The 15,597-nt window shown below is 39.1% G+C and overlaps 1 protein-coding gene across 3 annotated transcripts in view; it reads right to left on the reverse strand.

Moving 5' to 3' along the window:
• Positions 1-15,496, reverse strand: part of LOC100565959 (cohesin subunit SA-2) — a 74,267-nt gene extending 58,771 nt beyond the window's left edge. For 2 of the 3 annotated variants that reach the window (XM_062975329.1, XM_016992352.2), the window contains exons 1-8: positions 15,350-15,496; positions 13,670-13,852; positions 11,425-11,586; positions 7,436-7,520; positions 6,833-6,979; positions 1,851-1,947; positions 906-982; positions 160-231 (exon numbers count right to left, since the gene is read on the reverse strand). In XM_062975329.1, the coding sequence (XP_062831399.1) occupies positions 160-231; positions 906-982; positions 1,851-1,947; positions 6,833-6,979; positions 7,436-7,520; positions 11,425-11,468 (522 nt within the window). In that variant the 5' untranslated portion in view covers positions 11,469-11,586; positions 13,670-13,852; positions 15,350-15,496. Of the gene's footprint in view, positions 1-159; positions 232-905; positions 983-1,850; positions 1,948-6,832; positions 6,980-7,435; positions 7,521-11,424; positions 11,587-13,669; positions 13,853-15,232 lie in introns of all 3 variants that reach the window. The other variant, XM_062975328.1, reaches the window with a different exon arrangement.
• Positions 15,497-15,597: the final 101 nt, after the last annotated feature.

Consider the following 15,597-nt stretch of genomic DNA (forward strand, 5'->3'; position numbering starts at 1 on the left):
AAGATGTTGAAATCACTTTTGTGACATGTACAGAAAGGTAATAGTTAATTAATATCTGGATAAGCTGGTATCTGAAAGGGATACTACTTGGAAACCCTAGGGACACCATCAAGGGTTTTTTTATGGAAGAAAAGTGAAATATAAATAAAGAAAAATCACCATATCTACTGGCCAAGTCACTGTCAAAATCCAGGGATAAGCCATGAACTTCTTATACTGCAATCCAGTTTCCTGTTAAAAACAAAAGACAATTTGAGAAGTTGCAGTGGCTAATGCCTGTTTCAGTCTTACCCAACCTGTGTCCTCCAGATGTGCTGAAGCCATGATAACTGGAAATGAAATTGTAATCCAACACAATTTAAGGGAACCATGTTGAGGAAAGTTGTTGAAACATAGTCATATAGAGAGAGAGAGATAGATTTGCGGGTGAACCTGGCACTTGTGCACATGAAAGCTTTCATACAACAATGACATATTTATTGCCTTCAAGATCCAGGTGGTTCTTTCATCACCTAACATGCACAGAAAATCCCCAAAGCATAGCTGAAGCACAACAAAGCTTAGAATCTGAATGAATGTATAACTGTGAACTTTACTGCATGAAGGTGGCAAAGTGGCATTGAAGCAGGACTACCATGATGCCATATACAACCTGTTGACATTCTGCCACCTCCCTGCAAAACCTAACAACTGCCCTACATCACACCACAGTCTCATCAGGATTCTCTGTGGATATCAAAATCCAAGGATGCTCAAGTCCCATTATATACAATGGCTCTACCATAATTGAACATGATTGGCCCAAAACACCCAAGTGTTATGTAGTATCTTAAGAGACTTTCCAGTAAACTTGTCAAGAATCAACTGATTAAACACAGCTTTCTTTTGGGAGAAAGGGAACACACCTCATCAAATGTCTCTGTCATTTTCTGCATCACTTCACAGTTCTGTACACTCTGAAACATCTCTGCTGTAACCATTCCTATGGAGGTAACAATAAAAATGGAAATTAAAATGAACACAGGGTATCCTCGTAAAATCCCTTTTTTAAGCTGGAATGGCATATATTTAAAAGTCAGTACAAGCCACATTTGGTTGCAAACTTTCATTATATCAACCAGCACATCTTAAATATCTCTAAACAAGTTTAGTGGAACTTAGTCCCAGATAAACATACACAGGATTGCAGTCACTGGAACGCTTTCAGAAGTTATTCAGTGCAAGATTCAAAAGTATTTCTATTTTTCCAACTCCAGTCTTCTTGTGTGTATTAGTCTTCCTTAAAGTCCTTACTATCATTACATGTTGTCTTAAATTCTTACATTCAAGGACCACAGAGCAATTTCCATTGTTGAACATGCTTGCCTGTTTATTTTTATTACAAGATCATTCTTTCCCAATCCTCAGCTGAGAATCTGGATTTCATCCATTAGTACAGACCAACAGAAAAGCAGATGAAGAATATATTAAGATGAAATAAGGACTTGAAAGGGAAAAAACCCATTCTTTCTACTCTATTTTTTTCTCTTTGGAGAGATAAAAGATTAAAGATATAAAAACGGAAGGAAGAACAGAAGTCACAAATTACCCCTGGTTTTTTTTAGGTTTTTTCTTTGTTTTTCCTTTATCTCTTTTTTCTCTTCCTATCTTTTTTCCTACTTTTCTTTACTCATAATGTTCTCCCACTTTTAATGTAGTAAAAAAAATTATTTTAATAAAAATTAAAATATAAAAAAAGAAAATCAGATAAGCTCCAGATTCTAAATAAGAGGACCATTATCTGCTAACTGAGAACTATCTGTAATAATGCCCCCTCACTCCACTCCATAAGGCAGAGGAAACAGATTTACCTTGACAGCCCGAACACTGAATGAAGAAATTTATGAGGTCCAGAAGTGCCACATCTCGATCTCTTTTGTAAGCTTCAACCCAGTCATCTACTACAGACTAAACCATTGCAGAAAAACACAAAAATGAACAAGTATCTTAAATAGCTTAAACTAGAATGCAAAGTCTACTCTGAATTATTAGACTCAATTAGAGTAGATCCACAAAAATCTAATGACACTTAGGTAAGTTCCATCAACTAAATTGGTTTCCTCTAGTTAGGAGAATATTAAATGTATGCTTCATATTAGCAACCTACAATTTAAACTAAAATATGTATTTCATGTTTTCACGAATACATCAAAGTCAACTTATTTATGCTGCCTTAGAACTATGATAAAATATAAATTAAGTATAACATATCAAATAACACAACCTAAGATATAATGCAAGCATAAACATCCAAAGTTAATTTTCTTGGGGATGGTATGATGTATGTGCCTATATGTTAGCTGTTGATTTATGCCAACCCCACATATTTCATAGGGTTTCCTTAGGCAAATAATACTCAGTTGGGCCAGTTACCTCCTATGAAATATAACCTAAAGCACCTGATACAAATTGGGTATCCCTTATCCAAAGTGTTTAGGACCAAAAGAGTTTTGGATTTCAATTTTATTTTTATTTTTTACATTTTGGAATACTTGTTTCGAGTACTTTGGATTTAGGAATTCTGGATAAGGGACCTCGTTCAACTTGTGTTCACTAGCAGTCACCCATCCAATACCCTTTAGAGTATTTAGGCCAAACTGAAATCATATGAGCTTCAACTTTAACCCTCATCCATCAGGAAAATGCATTCAGTGAGTTCTGATTCTTTTAAGGATTTTGTTATTATCCAGAACTGGGTAACCAGAGGACACCATTTCTAGTTTGTAAAGTAATATTTCACCAATTACTTTACAAAATTATTATGTCACAGGTGCTGTGACAAAAAGGCCCTAATAGGTTTGCGGGACCTGTTTCCCTCACAGATTTGTGGGTCTATTTTTTCTGTTTTTAGTTTGTTTTTAAAAGTGAAATGCAGTCAAATTGCTTAGACAACAATATGACAAATTGTCTACATTGTAGATCTAAATCTGGGGAACAAAAATGCCCCATCCTTGTATATGAGGACTACTAAACATCATACAAAGAAAACAACTATATTCTTCAAGTAATACATTCCTCTCAAACTCCACATAAGACTCATATTTCTCCCAGGTGGATAAATTAAAAAGTGAAATAAATGCCTTTCTAAATATTATGGTGCCTTTTAACTCAATTCTAATATTTATACATTTATGGCTTGGATGACACATACTTCCTTAACACATTTCAAACTAGCTTCAGAACAGGATACAGAGTTAAGACTGCTATGGTTGCCTTAGTGGATGATCTCTGTCTCAACACCAACAGGAGGAGTGAGTTCCTGTTGGTGCTTCTAGACCTCTCAGAGGCCTTTGATACCAATGACAATGGTATCTTTCTGGAACGCCTGGGGGAGCTGGGAATCAGAGACACTGTGTCGCAGTGGTTCTGGTCATACCTCTCAACAGGTTCCAGATGGTGGTACTTGGGATTAGCTGCTCTTCAAAAAAGGAGCTGTTATGTGAAGTCCCACAAGGTGCCATTCTATCCCCAATGCTCTTTAATATTTACATGAAACGGCTGGGAGAGGCATGGGGCAGGTGTTATTAGTTTGCTAATGACATCCAAATATATTTCTTCATGCCTTCAAAAACAACCTCTGCTAAGGATTGTGTGTCTCCTCTGAATGAATGCTTAGAGAGGAAGTAGTACGCTGGGTGAGAAAAAGTAAATTGAAACTGAATAAAGACAAAACCTCTATCTGGGGATGGAGCTATGTCAACCAATTCTGGATGGGGTTACACTCCCCGTGAAAGACTGTATTCACAGCTGTCACACACTAGGTCAGGGACACCTTTTTTACCCAGCATCAAACAGAGTCCAGTAGCTGCTAACTATAGAAGTCTATGTACAAAAAGCAAATACAAAAGGGGAAAATGTATTTCCCAAAAAGGCAATAGAAAATATGCTATAAAATAGCAATAGTCCAAAATACAAAGCTCAACAGACCAAACAGGCAATGTCCATGAAAATTCAAGATATCAAAATACAGGAAATCCAAGAGCAAGATAAGTGGAAACCAAAATAGCAAGGTACATGAAAATCCAAAGAGTCAAAGCAGTCAATAGTCCATAGCATGAAAACAGGAACTGAAGCAAGTTAAAAAATTAATTCCAACCCATATGCAAACTTGAGAGTTGGTAATGAACAAGACTGTTTAGCAATGTTGTCTGCTATGAAGAGCCCCTTGAAGCAGGATCTAATTAAAGCTCAAACCTGACCCAACAAACATGAGATCATCTTTTCTGCACCTGTGTTTCAAGGATTGTAAGGACTGTTTCTTACACATTCTTTCTGATCATTTAATTAGCCTTTCCTTGGCTCTCTCTACCCTCTATAAGAGACCTAATCTCTTGTCATGAAGAGACTCCCCAACCTTTGAAGACTGGGAAGGCTCGAGAAACTGAAGCAGAAGAATAGAAACAGATTCAGTGAAAATTTCATCCTCAGAATCATCAGAATCCCCAGCATCCTGCTGAGCCCCAGCAGCAGCTTGGGAGTGCTCCTGGATCTGTCTCTCCAAATCTTAGCTCAGGTAGATGCAATGGTCAGGAGTGCTTACTATCAGCTTTGACTGATATGCCAGCTGCACTCTTTCCTAGATTTGGAGGACCCAAAGATGGTAATACACACACTGGTAACCTCAAGGTTGCACTTCTGCAATGTGATTTACCTTGAGCTAACTCTGTACCAGGTTCAGAAACTCCAGCTGGTTAAAATATTGCAGTCAGATTGGTTACAGGAATAGCTAGGAGTGAGCATATCACCCCATCCTAGAGTCACTCAATTGGCTGCCAATTAGTTTCCGGGCAAAGTACAAGGTGATGGTTTTGATATTTAAAGTCCTATATGATTTGGGCCCATGCCAGCAAGGTAATGCTCAAGATCCTGCAAGGCAGACTCCAGCAATACATGGAGCGAGAGTTGTCAGATGTCCAAGCTGGGTTCAGGAAAGGTAGAGGAACAAGAGACCAAATTGCCAATATCCGCTGGATAATGGAGAAAGCCAGGAGTTCCAGAAAAACATCTACTTCTGTTTTATTGACTATTCTAAAGCCTTTGACTGTGTGGATCATAATAAACTATGGCATGTTCTTGGTGGTATGGGGATACCAAGTCACCTTGTCTGTCTCCTGAGAAATCTGTATAAAGATCAAGTAGCCACAGTAAGAACAGATCATGGAACAACAGACTGGTTCAAGATTGGGAAAGGAGTACTGCAGGGCTGCATACGTTCACCCTACCTATTCAACTTGTAAGCAGAACACATCATGCGATGTGCGGGGCTTGATGAATCCAAGGCCAGAGTTAAAATTGCTGGAAGAAACATCAACAACCTTAGGTATGCAGATGATACCACTCTGATGGCCGAAAGTGAGGAAGAGCTGAGGAGCCTTATCACCAAAGTGAAAGAAGAAAGTGCAAAAGCCGGGTTGCAGTTAAACATCAAGAAAACCAAGATCATGGCAACTACACCTATTGATAACTGGCAAATAGAAGGAGAAAATGTGGAGGCAGTGACAGACTTTATATTTCTAGGCATGAAGATCACTGCAGATGCAGACTGCAGCCAGGAAATCAGAAGACGCTTACTTCTTGGGAGGAGAGCAATGGCCAACCTTGACAAAATAGTGAAGAGCAGAGACATCACACTGGCAACGAAGATCCGCATAGTCAAAGCAATGGTATTTCCCATAGTAACCTATGGTTGCGAGAGCTGGACCATAAGGAAGGTTGAGTGAAGGAAGATAGATGCTTTTGAACTTTGGTACTGGAGGAAAATCCTGAGAGTGCCTTGGACCGCAAGAAGATCCAACCAGTCCATCCTCGAGGAAATAATGCCCGGCTGCTCACTGGAGGGAAGGATATTAGAGGCAAAGTTGAAGTATTTTGGCCACATCATGAGAAGACAGGAAAGCTTGGAAAAGATCATGATGCTGGGGAAAATGGAAGGAAAAAGGAAGAGAGGCCAACCAAGGGCGAGATGGATGGACGGTATCCTTGAAGTGACTGGATTGACCTTGAAGGAACTGGGGGCGGCAACGGCCGACAGGGAGCTCTGGCGTGGACTGGTCCATGAGGTCACGAAGAGTTGGAAACTACTATACGGCTAAATGAGCTGCTGGAATTTAAAAACCAACTAAAGACTTATCTCTTCCAGCTGGCCTACCCAGCCAGTTTTAAGCATGAATTTTAAACTCGAATCTTGTGTTTAATCTCTGTTCTGTGTATTTTAATATGTATTTTATAGAAATATGCTTTAATGTGTATTTTTATAGAAATATATTTCAATATGTGTATTTATAGAATTTTTAATGTTTTAATTACGCTGTAACCCGCCTTGAGCCACAAGGAGAGGGGAGTAAGAAATAAAATTATCATTATTGACACGACATTGTATGACACAGCAAACAAGATAGATATGCTGGATTTCGTATCACAAAATCACAAGTCGAACACTTCCCAAGTGTTTAGGACTGTGTGATGTATTTTCGGATGATGCGTGCAAATCCCAGTAGGGTAGCCTTTTGCAGTTGGCAGATCTTAATTTTGTCAATGTCTATTATTTCCAAATGCTGGCTGAGATCTTTTGGGACGGCACCCAATTATCATTATTACTATTGTTGTTGTTGTTATTATTATTATTATTATTATTATTAAAGATGTAATAAAACATTTCCTGACAATTGTCATCACAAAGGAATACTCTTTCTTCCAAAGAGAGCCCATTCAAGTAGTCCATCCATGAAGTCTGCTGACAAGGAATTCTAATGAGCTGATTTTATATGTAAATCTCTCTGACAAGGAAATATACCTGCATAGCGCTTTTGCCCATGATGACCACCTCAAACAAAGTAACTGCTTCAACCACTTCTCCATTCTGCAGCTGGTTTGACCGTTTACTACTAGAAGAATTTTTCCTTCTGTTTTCGCATTGTTCTCGGATTTTTCTTTTCCCTTTCTAAAAGGTTAAAAACAAAATGCAAACTATAACATTGCAATAGAAACAGAAGTGTACACTTTCCCTGGAATAGGATATACATTCCTGAAAGGAACTATAACAAAAGAAATATGGAAATTCTTATTGTAAGGACTCAATGAACCATCTACTCCAATTATTTCCCCATGATAGGATATTGCTTTATCATACAAATGGAAAATTTACTGACAAATATGAACTGTTAATAATGCTCACTAGTAAGATCTACATGTCTAGAAAAGATAAATATATGGGAATAGTGGGAGCTAACCTACATTGATTATGTAATTATAAGCCTTTACAAGTAGATACTGACACATACTGATTCTGGTCACTGTAAACTGACACTTTCCCAAATGTATTTCATTCATCCAGTACAATAGTGAGATCTCATTTCCATTTTTACTTCACTGTTTAGGAAACACAGTAGAAACTTACCAGAGGCCTAGCATTGCCATTTCTCAAACAGCCACCATCTTGTGCAGTGGATTCAGGTGCAATCTCATCGTGAATCCCATTTTCTCTGAGCCAATTAAAAGGAAGTAGAAAAAAAGTTAATATTTAAAAGGGGTATGTGTATCTTCAAATCTGTACTTAAAAGAACAAATACTGCTCGAGAATGAATTCGCTAGTAAAAAGGTCTGAAACCCCTGAAAGAAGATACTGAATATAAGAGGTAATTGTAATTATTTAAAGTATTGCTTTCAAATGTATAAGGAATCAGTATGAGTTGCTGTCTCTAGAGCAAAGCTACCAACATTAGACCAAACTAGATGTCACACCATCATTGCATCAACAAATTTCCAGCTTTTTAAAGAGGGAAAGCTATTGTCAGTAAAAAGCAAGCTAGTATTTGTTCACTAAAAAAATCTCACTGGCTGCTTTTCTCTCTATCATGGAAAACACATTTTCCCCCAGGGTGGGGAGACTTGTTTGAAAAGATGAATTTTAGCAAAAGTTAAGCAACTGTTCCCCCAATTTTCATTAAAAATAAAGTACAGATAAAACGTGAAATGGTTCACATATTCCGTGTAGCTTTCAATCTGGCCAATATTCTGTCATTCAATGAAGTCACTGTGAAATCCACAATACACTTACCTGCTCATTATAATGTTTTTGCTTTGTAATTATCCCAGTTACAGAAACCAGTTGGCCCACTACAGAAAGCACAGCATTTTTTTTAATGTAGCAAGGATTGGCAGGCAAATTATCTTGCTAGTTCAGACTTGTGCTTTTTAATTAGGAGGAATAACAAATCCAAACACTATGTGTCTCACTGTGTCTACCCAAAGAAGAGACTAAGATTTTAAGAGTGTGAATTTCCTAATAATAAAGTTTCAAGAATGAGTTAAATAGAGGGGAGGAGGGAGTGAAAAGAGTAAAGAAGGTGGAAATGTTAGTGTTGCCAGGCCCAGAGGAAGAGTGTGTGGAAAGGTGAAGGAAGATCAGAATGACCTGGAATACAGAGGAATGGAGAGGTACCGAAGTGAAGGTCAGAAGCTGGGAAAAGTGCAAAGTGCAAAGAAGAAAAAGAGGCAGAGATTTTATTGCATGTGTGTGCATGTTTACTTTACTCTACTTTGGTCAACTATAATACCAATGATCAATCTAATATGGCACTCTTTCTATTGCATCTCCCTTAGTGTTATTCTGCAGATTAAAACTATAGTATTTTAAATTCTCTTCATCTCTAGTCTCTGACTGGAAAATAGATACTAGAGATTTGAGGGGCCTCAGCACCTATACCATCCCACTTCTGCTTAACACTTTACATGTCTCAAAACAGAATGTTTAACATATGCTTCAACTGCACCCATTAAGTCAAAGGGAACTATGGAAGGGTACTTGCTTCACTTATAGAAAATCTCAGATACCATTCCTAGGAATCTGAATTAAAGGAGGAATCTGAATTAAAGAAGGAGAATAACCTCCTTCTAAGGCAACAGAAAGCTGGTGTCAAGCAGAACAAACTGTAGGTTCTAGCATATGGTATTTTCATATCTTTAATGATACTATTACCATGTCATATGTTTTGATGTTACTCAATGTAATTCTTAACACAACATTGAAGTGCTTGGTTTCTGGTGCCCTGATTCCCAGCTTGAATCAGGCCTAAGGGCTCTTCTACACCTCTTGGGTTGTAGCCCCCACCCCCAACACAAACCCCAGGCTTTTCTGGTAGGGGTGGCTAAATGGCATCCCAGATCAACCAAAGGTTGACCCTGGATAACATCCAGTCCCCCTCCAGCCCATTTTGGCCCCCAAACTTACTGGAGAGGTCTGCCGGCAGGGCAGACATCTCTCTACAGTCCACCAGGTGCTTGGAAATGACGTGTCAGGCGAGGGGAGGACAGAAATTCATCCATCCCCCCCCCCCCCCCAAGCCTCTGGACGCACCATTTTCTCATGCCAGGAGGATTGTTGAGAAAGGTCTGTCCTGCTAGCAGGCCTCTCTGGTAAGTTTGGGGCCTAAATGTGGGGCGGGAGGGTAGGGGGTGGGTGCCATCCCACTCCTCCAGGCTTTTTGTAGCCCAAAGAAGAGGGATGGCTGTGGGGACTGACCCCAGAGACTGTGGAAGCATTCTTGGAAGTCAGTCCCCACAGGGCCCTCACCTCTAAAGATCCAGACCTTTGCTTAAGATCCAGATCCTTAGAGGAGTTTAATTAATGTGGAGTAAAAAACCTTTGCATTAATTCACTTTTACCTGAGGTGTCATTCGGGCGCCTCTGGTAAAAAGTGAGACAGGTCCTGCATTTTGAGTCTGTCTAAAAAGGCCCTAAGAAGGCTGTTGGAGACACAATTGGTGAGTGCAGCCTTTCTCAACCTTTTTGTTCTGGAGAAACCCTTGAAATAATTTCTAGGTTTCAGGAAAGACCTTAAAATTTTATCTACTGCTCCAAGAAAAGTTTTTCTTTTTTTCAACCACAATCTCTAGCAGAAATCCTAGTGACTTTTCATGGAACTCTAGACCTTGGTTTGGAAACCAACAAATTTCCCTCATTCTGAAACATGCCTGAAACCAACATATTTTAATAGTTCTTTTAATGGTTGTGATTCTTTAAATTTTTCAAAAGGAAAAGATGACTATATACTAGTGTATATGTATGTTTGCACCCATAACATTTATTTATTTTGGAAGGCAAGAAAACAGCCAACTAAAAATATGAGGGAAATGCACAATTAAATCATGATGTCACCCCCCTCAAAAAGCATAGTCCAATACTGATTCTGTTGTTTTGGTTGTTAACTGCTTTCAAGTTGACTTTGATTTATGGTGATCTTATGAGAGGCCTCCAAGTTATCCTGTTCTCAAGGCCTTGCAAACACAATACTGCCTATTTATTTAAAATATGTACCAGTACATCCCATCCTGTACCATGGGATTTCAGGATGATACAAAACCGGAATAAATATAAACAGTTGAACAATTCAGAATTTACAACAAGAAACATTTCAGAGACAAACACATATTTTAAACAGACACCAAGCTAAAACACTACTAAAAGGTGTATGATACTAGGTTTCACAGCATATGGTTCTAGTATACCACCCTCAGTAGTGTTTAATGATTAGGACTGGATTCTATTTTAATTTCCCTCAATGCCCTAGAGGAATGCAACACTGTAGAAAAATCCAATGGCAAGTGCACCACCAGAGCTAGTGGAAATTCCCATTGCTGCCAGTGAAGCCAACCAGAATTTACTGCCAAAAGAAAAACCACTAGAAGACATTTTGTCTAAGGCTCCCAGAACCTGGAGCCAAACCCATCTAAAGTATAAGTATCCTTTCCTTTTCAATGATCTGTTTTTGGGGGTTTTTTTGATGACCTAATATTACAATTACTGTTACTTCAATTTAACTGAGATGCATGGACCACTATTTTGTTAAGTTTGCATGATGCCTTTGTGACTCTGAGCTGCTTTTTCTTCTTTCAATCAACTTGGTGCCACAGTTTTGTTCAGTCTTTGTACAGTACAGAACTCATCTGTTGTGTGTCTCTGAGAAATTGTGCACAAGTCCATCTCTTATACAACATCTGTGCTTCAAATAGAGTATTTATACTTATATTTGTACTTTTAACACAGTATGCATCCATATATTTCTGCTCATAATACAATACCTGCACTTATAATATATGGGTTCTGCATTTCCTCTTTTTGACAGCACAATTGCAAATTATGACCACCATAGAAAAATCTGCTATGACTACAATTGCAGCATTATACCCATCTTTGTGATTGACATACCTTCATAATAATATGGAAGCATGTCATCTCTTTTATCATGCAGCCAATCAGCCTATTTAATACTAGTAACATTATCCACAAGCAAAAGCATAATACCTCCTCCTCCCACAACCCTCCAAACCACAAACGTCAACCCAGTCTTAAATACAGGAAACACACCACTACTGTTAAGGTCTTACTTGTGGTTGGGGAGATTCGCAACGGAATTGGGCTCAGCTATCATTTCCACTACATCCTCTCAGTAGCAGAGAAAGCAAACAACAGTTCAGCATGTAAAGAATATAAACCACAAGAATTCAAATTCACTTCTTTTTGCTTTCATCTGAGAAGTGACAGCAACACTGTGCAAAACATAATAGACAACATATTTTTAAAAATACAATAGATCAAGACAAGCAATATAAACTGAATTACATTCCAATAAAAATACAAAATTATATTTCAATAGCACAGTTATAAGACAAAAATCATTTTATGTGCTCCTACAGGGCAAAAATCAACTCTGACGAATAATACTTATAAAGACCATTAGAATTCAAAATTAAATACAGTCTTCTGTATTACAAAGAATTCTTTCATGAAACATTTTTATCATGTTCATTTCCCCATTTTCCTTCCATAAATATATGAGGCTATTCCATTTTATCCTCTAAATACTATTATGAGCTACAATTGGTAAAGACAGAGCTTTCCAAACATTTCATGTTGGAGACCTTAGACATGCACCATTTCGTCACACAGTTATTTGGTTTTACTAGCAAACCAGAGGTTAAACCAACCCCTTATAAGAGATATAGATATATACATAAATTATAATAACAAAATGTTTGGGGACACAACATACTGTATATGATTTATAAGATAATAACATACATTTCCAAGATTTCGGGAAGGGAAATATAAACCAACATATCGATCAGCAGCTTTGTTGTGCAAAAATGCAGAGATTTCTTGTTACATTTGTGCTACACATCTACACACTGCAGCCAAAATACTAAGGTGTCGCGCTACACCATTTGGAAAGCTCTAGGTTAAGAGATTATGATTGACTAAGCACACCAAGTAAATTTCATAGAGCAAGAACGGTGAATCCAGATCTCCTCATTCCAAGTCAAACTGTCTACACAACGCTGATTCTGCATGTTTCTAGACATAAAAGCATATTAAGCTGACTTTCTTCTTTACAGATATTTTACATATTGAAATAAAAATAAATTTACATACAAGGACTAGTAACTCTGAGTAGCCTTTTCCTAGGAAAACATTATGAATTTTTTTTAAATCATATGTATTTAAAATTCTACATAACCCTTGAGCATTCCAAACAAAACTGCAACACACAAATAGTGTGAAAACCCTATGAAACTGATGGAAATTGCTGTAAGTTGACAAGAACTCTAAATGTGCACACACAAACCAATTAAGCCCTATTCAGACATTATTAATAGGACTGAGTCTACCTATGATTAGAGGCAGATAAAGTGGCTCTGCCTCTCATGACACACAGTCTGTTGCTAGGTTTCTGCATATACGATACTAACAGTAGAGAGGAGGGTCCTCCATGGCACAGCTGGATGTGTAAAAGGCCTCCATGGGAACCTACCTTCTGTTTTCTGGATTCCAACTCACATAGAAGACTCTGCACACAGGTATACATTTAAAAACCTCTTTGCCATGGATGTTTACACTGCACAAGTGAACACTAGGACATTATCCACGCCTAACTGGCATGATCCACTTGCAAGTTTAGGCAAGACCTTCTTGGCAAGACCTGAAAAGGGCTTTCCTAAAGAAATCTAATGCAATAGTGAAAACTACAGTCCTATATGTATTTGAACTCATGAATTTTGTTCTAAAAGGACATATATGAAACTACAATTGAAAGAAAATAATGTGTGAATCAAGAAGTCTCTGGTTCAACTTGCTCCTCTCCTATGAATACATTTGATGTCCTTAGACAACCATTTCTAGGTCTTTCTCAGTTCCTCCCATCTGCAACACAGGCAGTATTAATGCTGACTTGACTTAGCAAGTTGCTGTAATTACAGGAAACATTTTGAACACTTGAAAGCAGAGAACAAAATAGTATCACTGCTGCCACAATACTAGGGAATTTCAAGATACAATAAGACCTCTTAGAGCAGTGGTTCTCAACCTGAGGTCCCCAGATGTTTTTGGCCTTCAACTCCCAGAAATCCTAACAGCTGGTAAACTGGCCGGAATTTCTGGGAGTTGTAGGCCAAAAACACCTGGGAACTCCAGGTTGAGAACCACTGTCTAAGGGAAAAAACAGAAATGGAAAAGATCCTTTTGAAAATGTATAAACCTATATTATCACACTAGTGGTAATCAGACAACATAGGTTCCATGGGAAGTGGAAAACAGCAAATAATGGTAAATTGATATTAATTATAGAAAACTTACCTGACATAAAACCAATTGAAGCCAAACTGAGTAATTTGTCCTAGTGGCTGGAGGGCTAAATGTATCCTTTTAATCAAAATCTGGATGACACATTGCCTTTTTGCAGAACCTGCTGTAATCTACAAATTTGGGCAATAACATATCCAAAGATGCAGTCTTCTTTGTTTATCTTCTAGATTTCATCTAAAACATACACAGACAGACATTTAACTCCAAAACCACAGGCAATGAAGCACAACATATTCCTCTTCCCAGAGCAGGAAAACTGAACTGATATTTCCTGGCCCCAGCTCCCATAAACCAGCACAGACAACAGGGAAAGATGATGGAAGACTAAGGTCCAAAAGGACTAAGGTCTCCTGAAAATTCTCAAAATGGGCAAGCATATGAATCACCTCTTCCAACAAGCCTGCAACAGGGCACACTACAGTGAAAGCATTTCCAACTTTTTACTGGACAATGTGTTGTCGAAAGCTTTCATGGCCGTTTACAGAAAACCTACACAAACCTTCATAAAAACTTCTGGAACATGGCCATACATCCCAGAAAACTCACAACAACCCCACTAAACAACTATTACTTTTAATAAATAATATTGCAAATTACCTAACCTTGGCATCGTCGGGTGCCTAAACTAGTACAGTAGAGTCTTGCTTATCCAACATAAATAGGCCGGTAGAACGCTGGATAAGCGAAAATGTTGAATAATAAGGAGGAATTGAGGAAAAGCCTATTAAACATCAAATTACGTTATGATTTTTACAAATTAAGCACCAAAACATCATGTTTTACAACAAGTCTGCTGCTTGTTTGGGAGCATGGCTGCACTTGTGTTGTTGTTGGGCGTGTTGGCCCGCTGCGCATTGCTACCTAGAGAAACAGCTGTGGAGGGTGGGAGGCAGACTGCGTTGGATAATACAGAACGTCAGATGAGCTAAAGTTGGATAAGCGAGACTCTACTGTAATATACACATAGACATATATAGACACACACACATATATATATATGTGTGTGTGTATACATATATACATACATATATAAATACAAAGCTATTCCAAATGTGTGGGGAAATCGAATTCCGGTCCCAAGCCTTTTGGACCTGAGTGTTTTTGGATGCAATCTTCTCAAACTAACCTAATATTTTAGTCCTAGCGCTTTGCAGCTCAGCTGACAGGCAGCAATTCCACAGGTGGAGATCAGGCACCGGAAGGCGCTATATAAATATTCTATAACAGGCAGGGGCAAACTTGGGCCCTCCAGGTGTTTTGGAATTCAACTCCCAGAATTCCTAACAGCCTACCGGGTGTTAGGAATTCTGGGAATTGAAGTCTAAAACACCTGGAGGGCCCAAGTTTGCCCATGCTTGTTATAGAAGCTTCACCCACTCCCCACCCCCACAAATGCCAAGCGGGTCGAAAACTCTGAAAGCGAGAAAAAAGGACCAAAATCAAAACACAGGAGGAGGGAGAGCAGCGAGAGGAGTGGGAAAGCAAAACAAGAGACAAAAAGGGGTGGGGAAGGAAGGCGGCTCAGCTGAACGCCCCCATTATAAAGGCGCGCACCCCACGGAAGGAACGAAGCCCTGGAGAGAGAAAGAAGAAAGGAAGGGAGGGAATGGGGCGCTGTACCTGCCCCCCCCCCCCCAATCCAGACCATCGCTGGCCGCGCGCGCCCCCTACCCAGCTGCGTGCAATATCTGGGCCCAATTCCGATGACAAGTCCCACGGCGGCGGCGGCGGCGTCAATCACGAGAGCCCGTCCCAATCGGACCCGAGCAACGCATAAGCCCCGCCTTCCTTTTTCCTCCGCCTCCTCCTCCTCACGTGACACAGCCTGGCCAATGGGCCGCCTCTGACGCTATGCTTCAAGCCCGCCGCTATGTGTATGTTTCGAAAGAGTGGGCGGAGTTAAGAAAAAGGAACGCTCT

The sequence above is a fragment of the Anolis carolinensis genome, chromosome 3 (assembly GCF_035594765.1).
Source record: "Anolis carolinensis isolate JA03-04 chromosome 3, rAnoCar3.1.pri, whole genome shotgun sequence".
In the NCBI taxonomy this organism is placed as follows: Eukaryota; Metazoa; Chordata; class Lepidosauria; order Squamata; family Dactyloidae; genus Anolis; species Anolis carolinensis.